This window comes from Macaca fascicularis, chromosome X (genome assembly GCF_037993035.2).
Source record: "Macaca fascicularis isolate 582-1 chromosome X, T2T-MFA8v1.1".
Classification (NCBI taxonomy): domain Eukaryota; kingdom Metazoa; phylum Chordata; class Mammalia; order Primates; family Cercopithecidae; genus Macaca; species Macaca fascicularis.
In genome coordinates, this window is record NC_088395.1 from 37,725,767 (window position 1) to 37,745,882 (window position 20,116).

At 38.5% G+C, this 20,116-nt stretch overlaps 1 protein-coding gene across 1 annotated transcript in view; it reads left to right on the forward strand.

Annotated features, from left to right (window-relative positions):
• CYBB (cytochrome b-245 beta chain) overlaps window positions 1-19,520 on the forward strand; it is a 34,057-nt gene extending 14,537 nt beyond the window's left edge. The window contains exons 6-13 of the mRNA XM_005593278.4: window positions 1,696-1,886; window positions 4,686-4,815; window positions 6,987-7,079; window positions 9,589-9,842; window positions 10,742-10,904; window positions 12,115-12,261; window positions 15,645-15,769; window positions 16,844-19,520. Of these exons, the coding sequence (XP_005593335.1) occupies window positions 1,696-1,886; window positions 4,686-4,815; window positions 6,987-7,079; window positions 9,589-9,842; window positions 10,742-10,904; window positions 12,115-12,261; window positions 15,645-15,769; window positions 16,844-16,970 (1,230 nt within the window). The 3' untranslated portion in view covers window positions 16,971-19,520. The remainder of the gene's footprint in view (window positions 1-1,695; window positions 1,887-4,685; window positions 4,816-6,986; window positions 7,080-9,588; window positions 9,843-10,741; window positions 10,905-12,114; window positions 12,262-15,644; window positions 15,770-16,843) is intronic.
• Window positions 19,521-20,116: the final 596 nt, after the last annotated feature.

Consider the following 20,116-nt stretch of genomic DNA (forward strand, 5'->3'; position numbering starts at 1 on the left):
GTTAGATAGTTTGGGGGAGGATTTAAGAATGCAAGGATTTTTTCTGGATCAGTTATGGTCAGGAATTGGGGGTAGTTCTCAGATAAGGTATGTTAATTATTTTTTCTAGGAGGCAGAGGGAACAGAATAGGATTAAGTCTATAATAGGCAAAGAAGCAGTAGTCATTGTCTAGGCTCAGACGTGATTTTGGAGTGATTTTGTTTTTATCTCAATCCATCACAGTCACAGAGTGACCTCCTCTGATGTTGGTGTTTTTGTGAAATTATTTATGCGAAGTAAGGAACATCCTGTCCTAAGTATTAGTGTAAGGCCAGCCACCAGCTGACAGTTGTCAGTGATGCCTTTGTCTTTTCTTACCTACAACATCTGAAGGATGGCCTGTGTCCACAAATTGTCATTCCTTGAGAAGAATAGGTGCACTGGGAGTAACTCAGCATTTCTCTAGGGGTAGCCAGGAGGGTATCCAGAAGTAAGAACTTCTTCTATCCCAGCAGTTGTTGAAGCTTCCTACACTCAGAGACAGAAGCTTCAAGTCTTCATGTACCCAATGACTTGGGAAGATGACTAAATCACATTAATATGCACTGAATTCTAAAAATGTTTCCTTGTGTTTAGTTTTGGGAAAAAATAATTATTATCCTCAGACTTACATGAGAAAAACTTGCCTGATATCCTTAGGGACAGAATTAAACAGCATCGTAAAAAACCAGATTTTTTTCTACAATATATTGGGTAATTTTTCTTTTACATTATTCATTGTTTGCCCAATGATATATGAGGGTGGCAACATGAACATAACTAGGTAAGTCTACACTATCATGCTCTGTTCAATTGTTCCTGGATCACTTTTGCTGTATCTATGCTCTCCCACTCTTCTAAATGTTTTCATTTTCAATAACCTGTAGCTGTGTTTCCTCCTCAGAGGACTGCCCTGGGGCATCCCTTTGCTCACAGACTCAAAGATGTTGGAAGGTTGGTGGGGGGCGGCTGAATGGTTACGCCTGTTCCTGTGCAACCCTTAGCCAGTCACTGGTGGATGCAGACTATGAAACCTGGCTTCCTTGCCTGGAGACAGGATAAACTCTGAGTTGTAACTTACCCTCCAGAGTTCCCCTGCAGGATCAGGCTGAAGCTATCCCTTGTGAGACTTTGCCTGATTTCACCCCCTTGCTTGACTTGTTCATCTTTTCTATCCTATTCCCTACTCTCTTACCAGTTTCTCTTGGAGCACATGTTTTCTAAGTCACTTGCCCATGAAGTCTCCTCTCAGGATCTGCTTCTGGGGAACACAGTTGATGATGTTTGGCATTCCCAGAATATATTTTCAAACTAAGCACTGTGACCCTTTCAAAATCAAAGGGAGAAAGAGCTTTGAGACACTTTTAGGACATCCTGCAGTTGATTGATTTCCTTTACTTTCTACCCCCTTAGAAATAACTATTTAAGTATATCAATTCACATTTCCTATGACATCCGAACCGTGTAAGGCGTTTCAAAATTTAGAAACATCTATTTCAAATCTATATCTCTGTGAGGGATGATTAAGATTATTCAAAGAGGGGGTGAAAATATCTATTGTTCTATACATTGGACACTTTATAATAGTCCTGCATTTGAGAACCTATAATAATGTGTGTGTGTGTGTGTGTGTGTGTGTGTGTGTGTGTGTGTGTGTGTGTGTTTATATTTTACAGAACCCTGAAGGAGGCCTGTACCTGGCTGTGACCCGGGTGGCAGGTATCACTGGAGTTGTCATCACGCTGTGCCTCATATTAATTATCACTTCCTCCACCAAAACCATCCGGAGGTCTTACTTTGAAGTTTTTTGGTACACACATCATCTCTTTGTGATCTTCTTCATTGGCCTTGCCATCCATGGAGTTGAGTGAGTGTTTAAACTCTGAAGTCAAGGATTTCATGTCCCTCAATTTCTAGGCATGATGCAGTGACCTCCTTGCCTGCGTGTGGTTAGCCTGTCTGCTAAGGGAATGTGAGAGGATAGCAGAGGTCAGTTTGATAGAAACCACTCAACACTGGCATTTTTGTTTCATGCACCCATGTAATTGCTATTCATAGTGCAGTTATGTATAGCAAGCTTGAAAAATACACCAAAGTCTGAGTATCTTTGCAAATGTATAAAACATGTTGAGAGCACTGGTAGGATCCGGAATATCTGTAATGATGTCCCCTGTGGTTTAATCACTAGTAAATTAAACAAACCTCCAAACTAGAAGAGTTAATGATTAACCAGTTGAAGAGGTTTATTATAGTTCAATAAGTTTTGATTTAAGCCCACAATCATTTATTTGTTGCCTACCATGTATGAGGACCTATCTCAGGCACTGCAAGAAATACAAGCAGGAAAAATATATGGGTGTTGCCTTCAAACATTCTAATATAATGAAAGTAACAGCTAACTTCTATTAAGGGTCTGTGCTAAGGGTTTGACATGAGATATTTCTTTTAACCCCCAAAATGTATAGATTTCTCACTATCACCATTTCTTGGGGATAGTAATTGTAGACAAGAAACCTGGAGCTAAAATGTTAAAATATGCAACCTAAGCCACCCCTCTGGTAAGTGGCCCAGCTGAGATTGGAGCCAGGCAGTCTAAAGCAGGCTGTGATAAATGTGCTCTTAGAGTCACACAGTTCCTGGCTATGTGGTTAGGAGAGTTTGCCTGATTGGAAATCCTCCTTCATACCAAGTTTCCTTTTTTGTACTGTTTCATACCACCTGCACACAAAGGCAGGCCTGGGGAAGTATCCTGGTGGGTATAGGGCTCCAGGAAATTAGGGGTGGAGAAAGTAGAAGCTCAAGACTCACTCTGCCCAGAGCCCAGTTGGTGGCCAAGACATGAGCGTGAAAAAGGGGAAGAGTGGGGAAAGCTGCATTAGGCACTGCATTCTTAAACTACTTGCTGACTGTGACCCCTGATAAATTCTTTGTAAGCATGGAGAAATCAATGTAGACCAAGAATCTGTTTACTCTCTTAAAGCACTCAAGTATCTTTAAATGGGACTTAGTCATAATCCAGTGTTTCAGGTAATCCTAGAGAAGAGAAATAATTTCTTCCCTTCTCCAATTTAGTAATTCCACCACTTTCTGTTTGTATAGTTTCACAGATATTCGTCTTCCTTTGAAGCAGACAGAGGAGATATGTTTATCTCCTTCTCCACTTGAAGAGAATCTGCTCTTTACACTGGTTAGGTGATTTCTCACAGTCTCATGGCTCCGTAGCAGCTGAATTGGTTTTAAAATGCAGGTTTCTGGACTCCTGGTCCTGGCATTGAGAAGAGAAGGAGAAAATCAGATTATTTTCCTGTCATTTTCTTCCCATGGGAACTTAGGCATTTTGAACTTTAATAGTTATTTTTTGGACTCTTACTTTGTGTCTGGCATTTTTTATATATCATGCAAATTGCTTATTATAATGAACCTTTAATGAGGTACTATTACATCTGTTTTACAACTGAAGGAACTGAGGCTCAGAAGAAGTTCAATAATTTGCCTGAGTCCACCAAACTAGTAAGGGTTAGAACTGAGATTTGAACCCAAGTCTGTCTGACACAAAACAGAATTGTTTTCACCAAAACATTCTGCTTTGAGTTACTAAATCATTCTGATTTACATTCTCATGTAAAATGGAGGCAATAATACTTGCCTCTCAGGCTTGTCATGAGGATTAACTGAGATAATTTGTGTAAAATGTCTTTCCCCAAGCCTGGCACATGATAGGTGCTCAATACATGATAATTCTCTTCCCTAAGACCTAAGGATAGAAAGGAGTGGTTAATGAACTTGAATTAAAACATTCTCATAATACACCAAATGACACAATAAATTTTAGGTCTCCAAAACAAACCTTTACAATGGGTTTTCTGTGTCTTTTCTTCTTACATATTCTGAAGATGCTGTCATTTATGTTCCTTGAAGTCTACTCAACGTCGTGCCTTCCTCTCTCTATCACCAATAATTGTCTTATGTTTTGGTAGTTGCTCAACTTTTTTTGAATTGAAATGAATGGGCTCTGAGCACTTTAAGGTACACACTATTAGTGTTGATGTCTGTGAGAATGTTATAATCCCTATATAGTTAAGTATCTCACACTGGTTTCAAAATTTGGTTTGATTTAGATAATTTCCGAACCCACAAATAAGGCACTTCTGATAAGCTTCAGTGCTACTGCATGACTGTCTTGGTTGTCTACTATAGTGGGTGCCTGGCCAAGGACGATAAAGTTGGCCCACACTTTGATGATTGAGCCCTTTGCTTATAGGACTATCCTCATACGAAGAGTACCTTTTTCTAATTTGCACAAAGGCACTGTAGGGACCAGCAGTCACTCTGTTAGATTTGCAATTTTTCTGTTTTTGTTTGTTTGTCAATGAAAATGATACTTGAGACAGAAGTACAAATTCTCCCTTAAGATAATTTGATCCAAGACTTACCCTCTATAATGTTACATGTAAATATTCCTTTGGTAATTGCACATACATTTTTTCTGTTGCTGGGTATTATACATTTTCTTTCCTTTCATCTATTCAGAGGGAGCAATAAGCTATCACTTTTAAGTGAAAAGTACAGGACCTACATCAGAGCACTTAAAATATATGCAGAATCTTTTAATAAAACAATTTAATTTCCTATTACTAAATGATCTGGACTTACATTTTTCTCCCAGACGAATTGTACGTGGGCAGACCGCAGAGAGTTTGGTTAAGCATAGACCAGAAGTTTGTGAACAAAAAATCTCAGAATGGGGAAAAATAGAGGCCTGCCCAATCCCTCAGTTTGCTGGAAACCCTCCTATGGTATGTACAATTCATTGTTGTTATTACAGTTTCATTACTGACAATCTTTAACCTGTGTCTAAGAAACATGTACAGATGTTATACATCTATATAGATGTCCATTACAAATGTCATGGAACAGCTAAAACGTGTGTCTACTTTTCTCTGCTGTGTTTATTGGATAGACTTGCTTCTTGGAAACTAAGCTTTGCATTGTTCTGTTATTAACATCCTGATATAAAACTTGGAAAAATAGTCTTTTTAGAAGTGGTGTTTTGGTTCAAGAAGTTGCATCTCTTTTCTTCATGACGACGCCATTTTTGGGGGGACACTTGGGATTCCATCTTGAGCTGAGTTGGATAGCTCAAATAAATCACTTATAAGGAGTGAAGGGCCTCTTCAGATATCAGCACATACTACTTTCTATACAGCTTTCAGATTTGAAAAGGAAATTGATGAGGTGGTACATAAGGCTACCTTTAGGCATTAGGAGTTTCCTGTTTATGAAGCATAAAGGAGGCTGGACAGCCAGGTACATACCAACATCCAATGGCATCATGTGGTGGGCAGAAATGTGGCAAGGGTGACCAAAGAAATACATGGTGAAATACTTTCTTTCTTCTATTGGGAGCTCTGGAGGGCTCCATTTTGTGTATTCTCATATCACTGCTCCATAGAGTAAGATGTGGGCCTTGTAATCTTCATAGCATTCCCCCCATTGGCAGACAGTATACTTTGTTGGTTATTGTGCTAGCCATTGGTATAAAACTAGGCAAAAATCAACATTTGTGCAGGGCTTCTGAAGAGGATTATTTTTTTTTCCTCAAGCATAGTATAACATAAAGGCAAATTTTCCATTTTATTTTCTCCTTTCTTTTTTCCTACTCTTCTTAGCATAGGAGCACTCTTCCTCCAGACACAGCATACTATCTGAGGACTTAGTATCTTTAAGCATCCTTTCCCATTAATGAAAGCAACTAGACATATCAGTGAATTGGCTCCACTACATGCAGACATCAGTAGAAAGGATAAAAAGGGAACTGTATTGCCAATCCTCTTGTGGGCAGGGGAAGGCACATTTCCTCGATGACAGCTGGAGTCAGAGTACTAGTGCCTTAACAGAAACCCATCTCAAAGAATTTCTAGGTATACCAGCAACAATATCCAAATCTGGCTCCATTCAGTGGGGCTCCATGGTAGCACTCAGGAAACAGATGGATGATTTGAGACTGTTTTAAATATCTATCCCATTAAAACAAAGGCCGAAAACAGAACATTGTTTATATCTAGGGCAAATATTCTTCAAGTTTGGCTGAAGATGGGGAGATTCAGGTGCTCTCAATTTCCAACAGTAAGTTTCCTATAAAAGTAATTTAGTAGAAAGATTATATGTGAGACTATGGGAAGCACTCTCTTATTTTTCCCCCTTAGAATACATTCCGGAAAGTCATCTTTTAGATAATATTGCCGTCTAAAATTCTTTGCTAGTTTAGGTATTAAACTAGATTTCCAACTGGCTGAGTTTCAGGATGGATCTGTTTGGCCTCAATGTTTTTACACGGCCAACAATGCTACAGAGTAATTCCAGTGTTCAGAAACACTACATGTTCTGCATGTTCTGACCCAAGAGCTATCTAAAGAAGTCCAAAAAGCTCTGGGTTTGTCTCCATTCAGCAAGTGCATTGCATACTCCCAGAATTTCTCAGAATATTGGAGAAACAGCCAAACTCTTGCACAAAATTTGTCATCTTGCAAATTTGTCACTCTGACTACATAACTAAGAGAAAGCAATCACAATGTTGCATTAAAAATATTGTGTTGCTGAAATGTTATCCTTTAAAGAAATGTTAATTCTGAAACCAGCCTTGCTTTGTTATAGGGTTACTGCAACTGTAGTTGCAACACTGAGAGGAAATCCCATTCTTGTGAACAGTTCCTCTTGGGAAAGTTTTATATTGTCAGTACAGTTCCCTAATGTGACTAAGGAGAATGTTTACTTTTACTGGCTCAAAATTATCTTAGTCTCAGATATTTTCATATATTCCATTGTAGAAGAAATGTATTTATCTAATGTCAAATATTTAAGCAAGCCTACAAAGATTAACTTGGCTTCTCAAATTTTTCTCCCTCTGAATATTTTGTTATCTATTACCAGTTAATGTATGTCATTTTCATGTTTGCTCTGATTACAGACTTGGAAATGGATAGTGGGTCCCATGTTTCTGTATCTCTGTGAGAGGTTGGTGCGGTTTTGGCGATCTCAACAGAAGGTGGTCATCACCAAGGTATTGATTGGTTTAGTAATTACTAGTGGCCAGTGTCTAACTGTATCATAGACAAGTCTTCCCAACCCCTCTATATCATTGGTCAGATGTTACAGCAGAGAGAAGACCTACAATTTATTTCAGGTTACTTCACTCAATAATCAAATGTTTGAACCTTTAACTGGGGAAACTACAAGTTACCACTTTTGATGTTAAAATGAAGCCAAGTTCTTTCTGTGCATGAATCTCCCTCATCCACTGTGTGTGTGTGTGTGTGTGTGTGTGTGTGTGTGTGTGTGTGTGTGTGTGTGTAGGGGAAGGACACAGAGACATTATTTGGTTAGTTAAGAACAGAAAAGAAAAAGAGGTGAGTTCAAAGGGGCATAAATTGAGTCTTAAAATTTTCAGATGCCAAAAGAACCAGAGATCTAAGAGTAGGTCTCATTGAGGCTGAGCTAGTTTTTCAGGTTATCTTTACCACCTTTTCTCTGCTGTGTATGTAATAATCTAATATGAAAGTTGAAGTGCCCAAAATTTCAGCAAGTTAGTAAATAAGCTGCGTCTCAAATTTGGTCTCCTAATTCCAAGTCTAGAGTGACTTTTCCTGAACTCTAATCTGTTTCTCATCGCAAAATAAATAAATATCCAACTAAATAAATGTAAATGGAACTCCTTGTTATAATTTCAGGAAACACCAGGAAAGTATATCTTTATCAAATAAAATTTAATTCAATTCAACTCAGTTCAAAAAGTATTTGCCAAAACCCTACTATGGGTTACTTTTGCAAAACAACAAATTCTTCCTGTCCTCCACCCTATCTTTCCTCATTTGCTGTCTCTGGTGGGTCATAGTAAAGCTAGTTCAGCTGGCCTTGGAAGTCTTGAAATATAGGAAACCACAACAGTTCTCCTTTTGTGATATTTATATTGCATTATAAGAACAATCCCACAGATCAGCAAAAACAGTTGCTGCAAAATGTCCTTTACTAGACTAGAGATGACTGAACCAGACAAGTATTTTTCTTAAACATACTTTTAAGGAAAACTTGTTTTCCTTTGAAGAAAATATATAATTGTTTTCTTCTCATATAAATAAATATGAGAGACGAGATGTTATGCAAAAGTATTCCAATGAGAATGCTATCCACTTATTTAGTTACATCTCATTTGTGCCTGTGATAGCAAAATTGTAATATGGTAAAAAATTGTTTCCACAACACAAAATTGCAACATGGTAAACAATTTTCAACATAATTTTAATTTTCTGTTTTCAAAATGAAGCTTTGCAACTCCTTATTTCAGAGCAGAAGGGAAGTTGGTTATAGTTTTTATCACGTAAGATGCATTTAATTCACAAGTTCTGGAAACGTTTGACATTTTTTAAAAAAGAATTTTTCACTCTTCCTCAACTCCCTGTTCAAGAAAAGCCCAGCAGTATCAGTTAACGTTAGGAAGCTGCTATTTTATTTCTATTGATTTTTCTTTCCTTTGATGTCCCTTGGTTTGTCTTTAGTTATACATATAGAGTTCTTCTAGAAGTCTTAAGAATCATGAAAGAAACAGTATATTACTTTCTGTCTTGCTGTTCACTGTGTTCTACTTTTTAAAAAATTATCCACTCAATAGTTGATGGACATTTGGATTGTTTCCTGTTTTTTGCTATTATGAATAAAGCTGTTATAAACATGTGTCTACATAGACAAATGAGGATGGCAATGGGTGGGTAGAATAGATGGTGTACTCCCCAGATAGGGAGAAATGTAGAAATAACACATGGAATCAGGCAGATTCAAGGTGTGATTAAAGACAAAGATAGACCAACTTAGTCTTGGTTTGGGGAATGTTGCTACATAACTAGCCAATGGGATCTCCTTCTTCTGGCCAGCTATTAGGTTTGTGCAAAAGTTATTGCGGTTTTTGCCATATTTTTAATGGCAAAAACCGCAATTACTTTTGCACCAACCTAATACTAAGGCCCTCTCTCATCCTCTGGGGAGATAGGAAGGCTGAGCAGGAAACATCACTTTTTGTAAATTTTTTAGCACTTTTTTGACTTCTGAGAGGAAAAAAAAAATCACAATAGGCTGATTTTTTATGTTGGATTCCCTGGTAAAGACTGAGAAATAACTGCATGCAGAAGGTTTCTAAGGCATTCTGTAAGAGATAAACCTGGAAAGGAAGTAAGAAAGGCAGGAATGGGGAGAGAGAAAAGCTGACCCTCTTTCTAGTTGCAACTGTGGTCTCAGATGATACTACAGGGAGTGCGGGAATTGAGATAGCCCCTTGGAGTTAACCTAAGTTAAGGAAAAGGGACTAGGCCTCAGTATCCCATAATCAGCCCATCTTTAGTAATGGGCTACAACTGAGGGCAATTCCCTGTGACAGACACATCTGCTGGAGGAACTGCTGTGTTGTCCCTAAAGCAAAGATCTAGGTGGGCCAATTTAGCTCAGTTTTTTATCCATATGGACACTAAAAAGGCAAGTATTTAGGAAAGATGTCATTTCCAGACATATGTTTTATTCTATAGGTGGTCACTCACCCTTTCAAAACCATCGAGCTACAGATGAAGAAGAAGGGGTTCAAAATGGAAGTGGGACAATACATTTTTGTCAAGTGCCCCAAGGTGTCCAAGCTGGAGTGGCACCCTTTCACACTGACATCTGCCCCTGAGGAAGACTTCTTTAGTATCCATATCCGCATCGTTGGGGACTGGACAGAGGGGCTGTTCAATGCTTGTGGCTGTGATAAGCAGGAGTTTCAAGATGCGTGGAAACTACCTAAGTGAGTAAAAAGTACATATTACCAGCATGTATGAGTTCAGGAAAAATGGCATTAAATAGCTCCTCTTCCTCCATGTTTTACTAAGTCTCCAACAAAACACACAGGTTCTAAGAATATACGTAGTTATTTCTGTGGTCGCCATTTGATATGTGTGGTGTGTTTATGCATATTTTCATAAATGTTATGTGAAATATGAAACCTTTGAATCAAATATTAGAAATGAATACTCCCAAATTCCTTTAAATATGTAAGGGTCAAGGCCAAGTTAGATTAACTTTCCTAACAAATATAATAGTAGTGTATCAAAAATATTCTTAAATTTTCATTGGTATAATTTTTTTGAGGTTAAATGCCATATATTAGCCCCTTTGCCTCCTTTTCCCTGCATGCCCAACATGCTATCAGGTACTCAGTAGATGCTAAAGAAAGGTTTGAGAGTTTGTTGAATAACTCAATGAATAGACAAATGAAAAGTGGAGACATTAAATCTACAAGATGTTATGATGCGGCAAATTCTCACTTCAGTGTGCAGCGTGTGCAAGATTTTCAAGAGTGGGATGTCCTGGCAAGACACAGGGTATGTGTGGAGGGGGCATTGTTGTGTGTGAAGAGGAATGGGGAGATAAAAACAAACAAAAAAACAAACAAACAAACAAACAAAAACTTGTTCCGAGTTACCAAATGTTTTTGGTTAGCCAAATATTTCTCTTCTCACTTCCAAACCCAACGTTGGCACTAAGTTTGGTTACTTGAAAGCTATTTCATGGAAGGAAGCACCCAATAGATACATTATTCCAATTTGAATTAACATATTGCACATCCCCAATAATTATGAGTGTCCCATCTCACTCTGAAGATCAAGACATCTCTGTAACTATCTCCTCCCCATTTCCCTTCAGGATAGCGGTTGATGGGCCCTTTGGCACTGCCAGTGAAGATGTGTTCAGCTATGAGGTGGTGATGTTAGTGGGAGCTGGGATTGGGGTCACACCCTTCGCATCCATTCTCAAGTCAGTCTGGTACAAATATTGCAATAACGCCACCAATCTGAGGCTCAAAAAGGTAAGTGCTTTCATTTATCGGAGGACCTAGAGCAGTAACCATACTCTGCCATGTGAGGCCTGAGACTGCTTTCAGGGCTAAGGTTGGCAGAGACCATGGGAGGTGAAGAAAAGCTTCCAGTGGTTCTAGAGAGACAGGGTTTTCTTCAAAAGAATGTTTGTTAAATCTAATGTGCTTCTAGATAAGTAGGCCTATTAGTGAAGGGAATATATTGTATTTGTATAGTGTTGCTGGAAATTCAGAAGAAAGAAAGTTGGGAAAGTATTCACAGCCCCAACTCAATAGCTATAATTTTTGTATATTCTCTTCTAATATTTCCATGTTTATGTATTTTTAGAAAGTTGTAAATATTGAGTATGTATCATTTCATGTCCTGCTTTTAAAAAACATATTACAGAAAGTGATTTTCAATGTTTTCACAGGCTTTATAATGATGACTTTAAATGATCCCTTCATGTTCTATTGAGAGGATATTGAATAATTTTTCTTTCATCTTGTGTTGGATATTGAGATTGATTCAATTTCCAGCCACCCTCCCCACCACCCAATACTTTTTTTTGCAAAGGGAGAAGAGGAGACCTGAAACTCTACTTACGAATATCTCCTCAGGGTCAATTCACAGGGGATTTTTTGGTTAACTATAAATTTGGTTTTATTCTGTAATAAAGGGCATCCTAAATAAACCTCAGGCCATTCTAATAACTGTAAAGATAAACTCTAATAGGGACATTAAGCCTACCTTGACTTTTCATTCTCCCTGTACCTCTTTTCCATGTGCAGGAGATATGCATAGAACCTTATTTTTCCCCTAGGAACTCATGAATGTCTGGCAGTAGCAGGCAGGGAAGAATTTCTGTGGCAATCCCTGCTAGTCTAGATTCCATCAGGCTTTCTAAGAAGAGGTTCAAAGGAAGCCAGGGATTCTGGGAGAGTAAGAGCAGACTCAGAGAGAAACTTGGTGGGCTAATAGTTTTTTCTTAAGCCATGTATTTCTGAGGCCAGGTTACTTATTTACTGCCCTGCTAGAGTGAAGGCCAGAGCAGGTTCATGTAAACTACCCTGTGAGATGTCCAGAGCCTTCCGAAAATCTATGTTTCTAGGCATTCTGAGCATCAGGAAAAAGTTTGGGTGACAGAAAGTGGAATTCCACATGTTAATGCTGATAGGGCCTGCCAAATATAATCTGCTTCATGATCCACCCCATTTTCAGATCTACTTCTACTGGCTGTGCCGGGACACACATGCCTTTGAGTGGTTTGCAGACCTGCTGCAACTGCTGGAGAGCCAGATGCAGGAAAGGAACAATGCCGGCTTCCTCAGCTACAACATCTACCTCACTGGCTGGGATGAGTCTCAGGTAAGGACAAGACTCCAAGGCTCAGGTCCTTCCCATAGTGTACAGGGCTTATGAACTTCCCCCTGGTTATTGGTGTGTCTTGTGCACCATTTTTTCTAAGTACAGTTAGTGGATTTGGTGATCCGGTCCGTTCACTCTCATTTAGTATCGCCACATGATATTTAGACTGCTCAGATTAGAATCAGAGCCTGTGAGGGAATAAAAGCCATCACTTGGACATTATTAGATCAATTCTTCCGCCAGGCACTCTGAAACCGGTGATTGAGATGATGCACAGGGTTATTTTGGGGAAAATTTAGCTTTCTCTTTCTCTGTCTCTCTCTCTCTTTCTCTGTCTCTCTCTCTCTTTCTCTGTCTCTCTCTCTCTTTCTCTGTCTCTCTCTCTCTTTCTCTCTCTGTGTGTGTGTGTGTGTGTCTGTATAAAACAGACAGTCCCCAACTTACAGTGGTTCAACTTATGATTTTTCTTTCTTTCTTTTTTTTTTTTTTTGAGGCAGAGTCTCGCTCTGTTGCCCAGGCTGGAGTGCAGTGGCGGATCTCAGCTCACTGCAAGCTCCACCTCCCGGGTTCAAGCCATTATCCTGCCTCAACCTCCCGAGTAGCTGGACTACAGGTGCCCGCCACCTCGCCCGGCTAGTTTTTTTTTTGTATTTTTTTAGTAGAGACGGGGTTTCACCGTGTTAGCCAGGATGGTCTCGATCTCCTGACCTCGTGATCCGCCCATCTTGGCCTCCCAAAGTGCTGGGATTACAGGCTTGAGCCACCGCGCCCGGCCTGATTTTTCAACTTTGCAATGAAGTGAAAGCAATATGCATTCAGTAGAAGCCATACTTCAGTATTGCATTCAACAAATTACATGTGGTATTAAACCTTTTATTACAAACAGGCTTCTTGTTAGATGATTTTGTGGAATTGTAGGCTAATATAAGTGTTCTGAGCACATTTAAGGTGGTCTAGACTAAACTATGATGTTTATTAAGTTAGATGTATTAAACCCATTTTAGACTTATGGTATTTTCAATTTAATGATGGTTTTATCAGGATATAACCCCATTGTAAGCTGAGGAGCATCTGTATATATAACGTACATAAGCATATAAAGGATTCTGTATATATGTATATATTTTAATACGTATTTATATATGTATCACATATATATTTATATGTACATATGTGTTTATAAAATTTAATTTATGTTTTTGTATGTTTTATAATATACTCACTACCTTTATAATTATTATGTATATATATTGCCAAGTATTATTCTTATGTATCTATTTACATAGATTGTCTAATTTTATCCTCTCACCAACACTATAAAGTAGCTCCTATTATTATCCACACTTTACAGATGAAGAAACTCAGACCAGGTTAGGTCATTTTCCTAAGAGCACCCAACAAGTAAGTGACAGAGACAGAATGTGCCAGAGCCTTCACTCTCAGCATCTCGCAGTAGTTCATGATTATCGTTTATGAATAAATTATTATATATCTAATGAAGGTGGTATATATGCATGTATGTGTGTGTGTATGTGTGTGTGTGTGTGTGTACAATGAGGGTGCTCTTCCAAAAATGTTTGGAGACCACTATAATAAAGTAAGCCAATAGTTCTCAACAGGAACAGTTTTGCTCTGTTCCCCCCAAGACACACACCAGAGACAGTTGGCAATGTAAATATCCTACGATTAACAAGACAGCCCCCCACAACAAAGAATTATACAGTCCCAAATATCAACAGTGCTGAAATTGACAAACCCTGAAACAAGTTAATGATTCCTGGAGTGGTAACATCTTTGTAAATAAGCAAACATTAATGACTTGGCCTGGAAACAGATGCTGCCACCATGAGTGAGGAGCTAAGGCAAGAGTCTCTGCATATTTCTGTCCTGTGTCTCAGCTGGTGTCTTAGTCCATTTGTGCTGCTATAACAAAATACCCGAGGCTGGATAATTTATAAAGAACAGAAATTTATTTTCTCAAAGTTCTGGAGGCTGGCAAGTCCAAGATCAAGACACCAACAGGTTTGGTTGTCTAGCAAAGGCTGCGTCTTCTGGGTGGGAGAAATTCTGTGTTTTCACATGGTGGAAAGAAAAAGGGCAGGCTCATCGAATACTGTGTGATGACTCTTTTCCAAAGCCCTTAACTCATTCATAAGGGATGATCCTTTATGTCTTAATCATCTTTATAAGGCTCCACTTCTTAATGCTATCACATTGGCAACATCTGAATTTTGGAGAGGATACATTCAAACTATAGCAACTGGGTATACACAGACATTGGCTCCACAACCCTGAGCATCTTCCATGTGCACCCTGTCACTGTGAAGACTGAATTCCCATTTGGGTTTTGACATATTGTTTACCACAGATTCTCCAAGTCTTAAAGGAACCTTGTAGCAAATACAGATTAAGGAAACATCACCATAAGAATTGTTGCTCCAGAAAAAGTGGTTTTGAAATGCCACTTCTGCAATTTAAAAGCAAAACAAAAATGCTTTGATAAAAATAAAACTCAGGAAAAATCTATATTATATAAACTGCTTTACTGTTTTGTTATTTAAAAAACAAAGCACAGTTTTTTTAAATCAGTAATTTATGTGTTAAAAATTAATTATTTTGCTTTACCAAACTGATCTCCATAGGATTATTAAATTGGAGTGCCCACCTTTCTTAATATCCTCTATGCCCATCATCCATCTAGTGAATTTCAAATCTGATTTGCTTTTTAAAAATAAATTTAATTAACCACTTTCATGAAAAATACCTGTTGTTCAAACTGAAGCCTCCTAGAATGGTAGCAGAAAAACAGCATGTGACTATATACACATACGCACGCACACACGCACACACACACGCACACACACGCACACACACACGCACACACACTAGCTCTAGGCTTGATTTGATGCCTTATTATGCTACCAAAGTATTGCTGCATTTTAGTCAAAAATTGTTACATCTCTTAGTAATTCTCCCAAAGGAGTGGAAGTATATTAGGGTGAAGAGAAAAAGTCAAACATAGAACAGAGAGAAAAACAGTGAGACACTACTCATCCATCAATGCCTGACTCAAATACTGCAGCCCTAACCCTTACCCTGTTCTTCTACTCCACCTTCCTTCTTTGTTCTCATTAGGACACTTGTGCCTCTTTCATGACACTCATCATACCCTGTTCGACATATGGGATTATTTATATTTATACTTCAAAGTCTCCCTTTCTAGATTGTAAATTGCTTGAGAGAGATCCAGTTTATTTATCTTTGTATACCTTTCAGCATCCAGCAGGGTGCCTTGGTTAGAATAGTTTGTGAAGGATGTAAATACATTGCATGTGCTTTTACAGCATGTCTCTTTTTTTCTGAATTCATGTCCTTTCCTGTAGGCCAATCACTTTGCTGTGCACCATGATGAGGAGAAAGATGTGATCACAGGCCTGAAACAAAAGACTTTGTATGGACGGCCCAACTGGGATAATGAATTCAAGACAATTGCGAGTCAACACCCTAAGTAAGGAGTCTGTCACCAAGATGTTTTTGAAGCTTGCATCTGCCTAAAGCAGCAGCCCCCATACATATCTAAACTTGTATATTTTAGAAACTCAAATATGTATATTACTATATAAAGGTTGAATTCATGCCCAACAAAAGATTCCAGATATCTTCAACTTTAAGAAGGAATCTTTAAATTATACCAAATTACCTGGAGAGTTATTAAAAACAAAGATTTCCAGGTCCCCATCTCAGACTTCCTCAACCTGCCTGTCCCAAGTAGGGTCACAACTTGGTTCTTTTCTTTAGTCTCCTAAATTTCATTAGTGTATCTGCTTCTTTTAAAGATTCAATACAATTTATACATATTGTTAAGGAGACACTGTCCCCACTTTTAGTTACAGCTTCTGGGTCTAAAATCTTAAGTTGACAGATGTCTCAAGGTGCTTTCTGCTCTCACTAAAACTTTAGTCATTATAAAACCTTGAGGGGGATCACTTATCTTGCTAGAACACCTGAGAAACTCAAGAGATCACCATACAGGTACCCTGTAGACTATTGCTTTTGGCACTGTAAGGAGCATACAAAGTACCTGGGGATCTCTTTAAAATGCAGATACCGATTTAGAAGATTTGGGGTAGGGCCAGGTAATCTGCATTTTTAAAAAAGCTGACGCCAAGGCTACTGATCGGAAACCACACTTTGAACAGGGCTTTAGACTCTAAAAATTAGAGAAATGAAGCCACACCGAGTGGCTGGCATAGTTGGCTTGTTCCTAATTTCAAGATGCCAGGGGGTACAGAGCCCTGAAGGAAAGTAGCCCACAGACTCATGAATTCACCACCATTTTCTCTGTGATATAAGTTCCAAAAACCTTGGTTGGATTTTATTTTTGCCAGGGAAGTCAACTACCTTTTGAACTATCCAGATGCTCACACAAACAGACTGAACCACACTCCCTCTGAGCAATATGATCAAAGGAGCAGAGGGGACTTTGCCCTGGGACCTCAAATTAATGGGAAATTCACCTACCTGCTTTGTAGACATCTCATCCCAAAGCTTGAAATTGTCTTTTTTTTTTCTTTCCCAAAAGTACCAGAATAGGAGTTTTCCTCTGTGGACCTGAAGCCTTGGCTAAAACCCTCAGTAAACAGAGCATCTCCAACTCTGAGTCTGGCCCTCGGGGAGTGCATTTCATTTTCAACAAGGAAAACTTCTAACTCATCTCTTCCATGAGGAAATAAATGTGGGTTGTGCTGCCAATTGTTCAAATAATGCTAAGTGATCATATAAATACCCCTTGCTTAAAAATGGACAGAAAGAAACTATAATGTAATGGTTTTCCCTTAAAGGAATGTCAAAGATTGTTTGATGGTGATAAGTTGTATTTATATGGAGCTCTATGGTTTTAAGAGCACTTTTACAAACATTATGTCATTTTTTTCCTCTCAGTAATGTCAGTGGAAGGTAGGGCAAAGATTCTTGGTCTCAATTTTAGAATCAAAAGGGAAAGGATCAAAAGGTTCAGTAAATTCCCTAAGATTATGAAGCTGTGATCAGATCTAGCCCATCTTACTCCAGGTGTGATACTCTTTCCACAATACTGAGCTGCCTCAGAATCCTCAAAATCAGTTTTTATGTTCCCCAAAAGAAGAAGGAAACCAAGGAGTAGCTACATATTTATATTTTGTGTCATTTTTGCCATCATTATTATCATATTGAAGGAAACTTTCCAGATCATTAGGATATAATATATGTTGAGAGTGTCTCAACACTTAGTAGTGACAGTATTGACATCTGAGCATACTCCAGTTTACTAATACAACAGGGTAACTGGGCCAGATATTCTTTCTACAAAATAATATTGGATTGATTGGAGTTAATGTAGTACTCATCATTTACCACGGTGCTTGGCAGAGAGTGGATACTCAAGTAAGGTTTGTTAAATGAATGAATGAATGAACTTAGAACCACACAATGCCAACATAGAATTAATTTAAAGCCTTAAACAAAATTTATCTAAAGAAATAACTTCTATTACTTTTATAGACCAAAGGAATCTGATTCTCCCTAGGGTCAAGAACAGGCTAAGGATACTAACCAATAGGATGGCCTGGAGGGTTCTGCACATTCTTATTTGAAGCATGAAAAAAGAGGGTTGGAGGTGGAGAGTTAACCTCCTGCCATGACTCTGGTTCATCTAGTCCTGCTCCTTGTGCTATAAAATAAATGTAGACTGATTTCCTGCCCAAAGTGGTCTACTCCAGCTAGCCCTTATGAATATTGAACTTAAGAATTGTGACAAATATGTATCTGATACGGTCATTTGTTTTAAATAGCACCCACCCCTTGTTTTCCATAAATACACACAAGAAATGGATCACATCTGTGTGACTAATGGTTTATTTGTATTATATCATCATGATCATCCTGAAATTAACAATCCAGAAACAAAAATCTCTGTACAGAGATCAAATTCACACTCAATAGTATGTTATGAATATATGTTCAAGAGAGACTCTCTAAATCACTGTTAGTGTGGCCAAGAGCAGGGTTTTGTTTTTTTTTTCTTAGAACTGGTCCCATTTCTGGGAACTAAAACCAGTTTTATTTGCCCCACCCCTTGGAGCAACAAATATTTAGAACTCTTCAACTTTGGTAATGAGGAAGAAAGAGAAAGAGCTGGGGGAAGGGCAGGAGACTGATTTAGGAGGAAAAGGAAATGCGGAGAAAAGAGAATGGGAGAGTGAGAGAAAATAAAAAAGGCAAAAGGGAGAGACAGGGGAAGGGGGTCTCATATTGGTCATTCCCTGCCCCAGATTTCTTAAAATTTTATATGTATTGAATGTAATTGAAGGAAGTATACACATATTCATGTTGTTTTGATTATCTAGGGTATTGAATATTTTTAAATCTGGTCACAAATTTTGATGCTGAGGAGGATTATTCAGGGGACTAGGATGAACTAAATAAGAACTCAGTTGTTCTTTGTCATACTGCTGTTCCTTTGGTCTCCCAGAATCCTCAGGGCACTGAGGGTAGGTCTGACAAATAAGGCCTGCTGTGTGAATGTAGCCTTTGTAAAATGTACTGGGATGGTTTCTGCTTAGAGATACTTAGGTCCAGCCTGTTCACACTGCACCTCAGGTATCAATTCATCTATTCAACAGGTATTTATTTGTGTTATTACTATGACTCAGGCTCTTTTTATTGTTTCAATTCTTTACACCAAAGTATGAACTGGAGAGGGTACCTCAATTATAAGGAGTCTGAGAATATTGGCCCTTTCTAAGCTATGTGCATAATTAAAACCAGCTTCATTTGTTGCTCTGAGAATGTTTCTCCAAGGTTTTCTACCTTTGAAACCAACTAAATTATGAAAGTGGAGAGATCTGCCCTGTGTTATCCAGTTTTGAGATAAAAAATGAGTATAAGAGTGCCTGTCATTATAAGAGCTGCCTTCTTTATTCTTCTCTCAAGCCACCAGCTGCCAGCCACCAGCAGCCAGCTGCCAGCCCAGCTGTTTTTTTTTTTAGCACTTAGTATTTAGCATTTATTAACAGGTACTGTAAGAATAATGAAGCATTGTTTTTAATCTTGAGACTATGAAAGCTTTTCTTAGTTCTTCTGCTTTTGCAATTGTATTTGTGAAATTTGAATACTTGCAGGCTTTGTATGTGAATAATTCTAGGGGGGGACCTGGGAGATAATTCCTACAGGGAATTCTCAAAACTGTGCTCAACTATTAAAATAAACGAGCTTTCTTTGTGTCTGTGTTACTGATCTTTGTATTAAAGGGTAAATTCAGCTAGTAACGATTTTCTCTGCCCCGGTGGGGTTGAGACACTCTGTGTTTCTGCATATGACATGCCAAACACTTCATGGTTTATGGACTGGGAGGTGAAAGCTGAAGACTAAGCTCTGTGCTGAATACTGTTGATCCTCACAACACTGATATAAGGGACAGGGAGGGCAACTTAATGTTATAGACAGAATTTCAGAAACCAAGAAGCCCCAGTGTGACATCTTTGTTCCACGTCTACTGAACTTTCATGTTCTAACTTCACAATTAAGTGTCATCAAGTTCAATTGTGGGCATATATGCTCATGCTTCTGTGATAGCCTTTGTTCTAAATGAGTCAACCAGTTACGATCTCCATTATTTAGAAAATGCATAGGGGTGTGGGCATGACATGTTGCTGTGGGAGTCACCAGGTGCTGCCATGGAGGGAAAAGACATTACCTAAAATAAATAGCGATAACAGAAATAGCCAATATTTGGTAAACACCTCCTACTATACTTAAGTAAAGTATATTTCACATATACTTTATTTAATCCCTCAGCGACACTACAATGTAGCCGTTT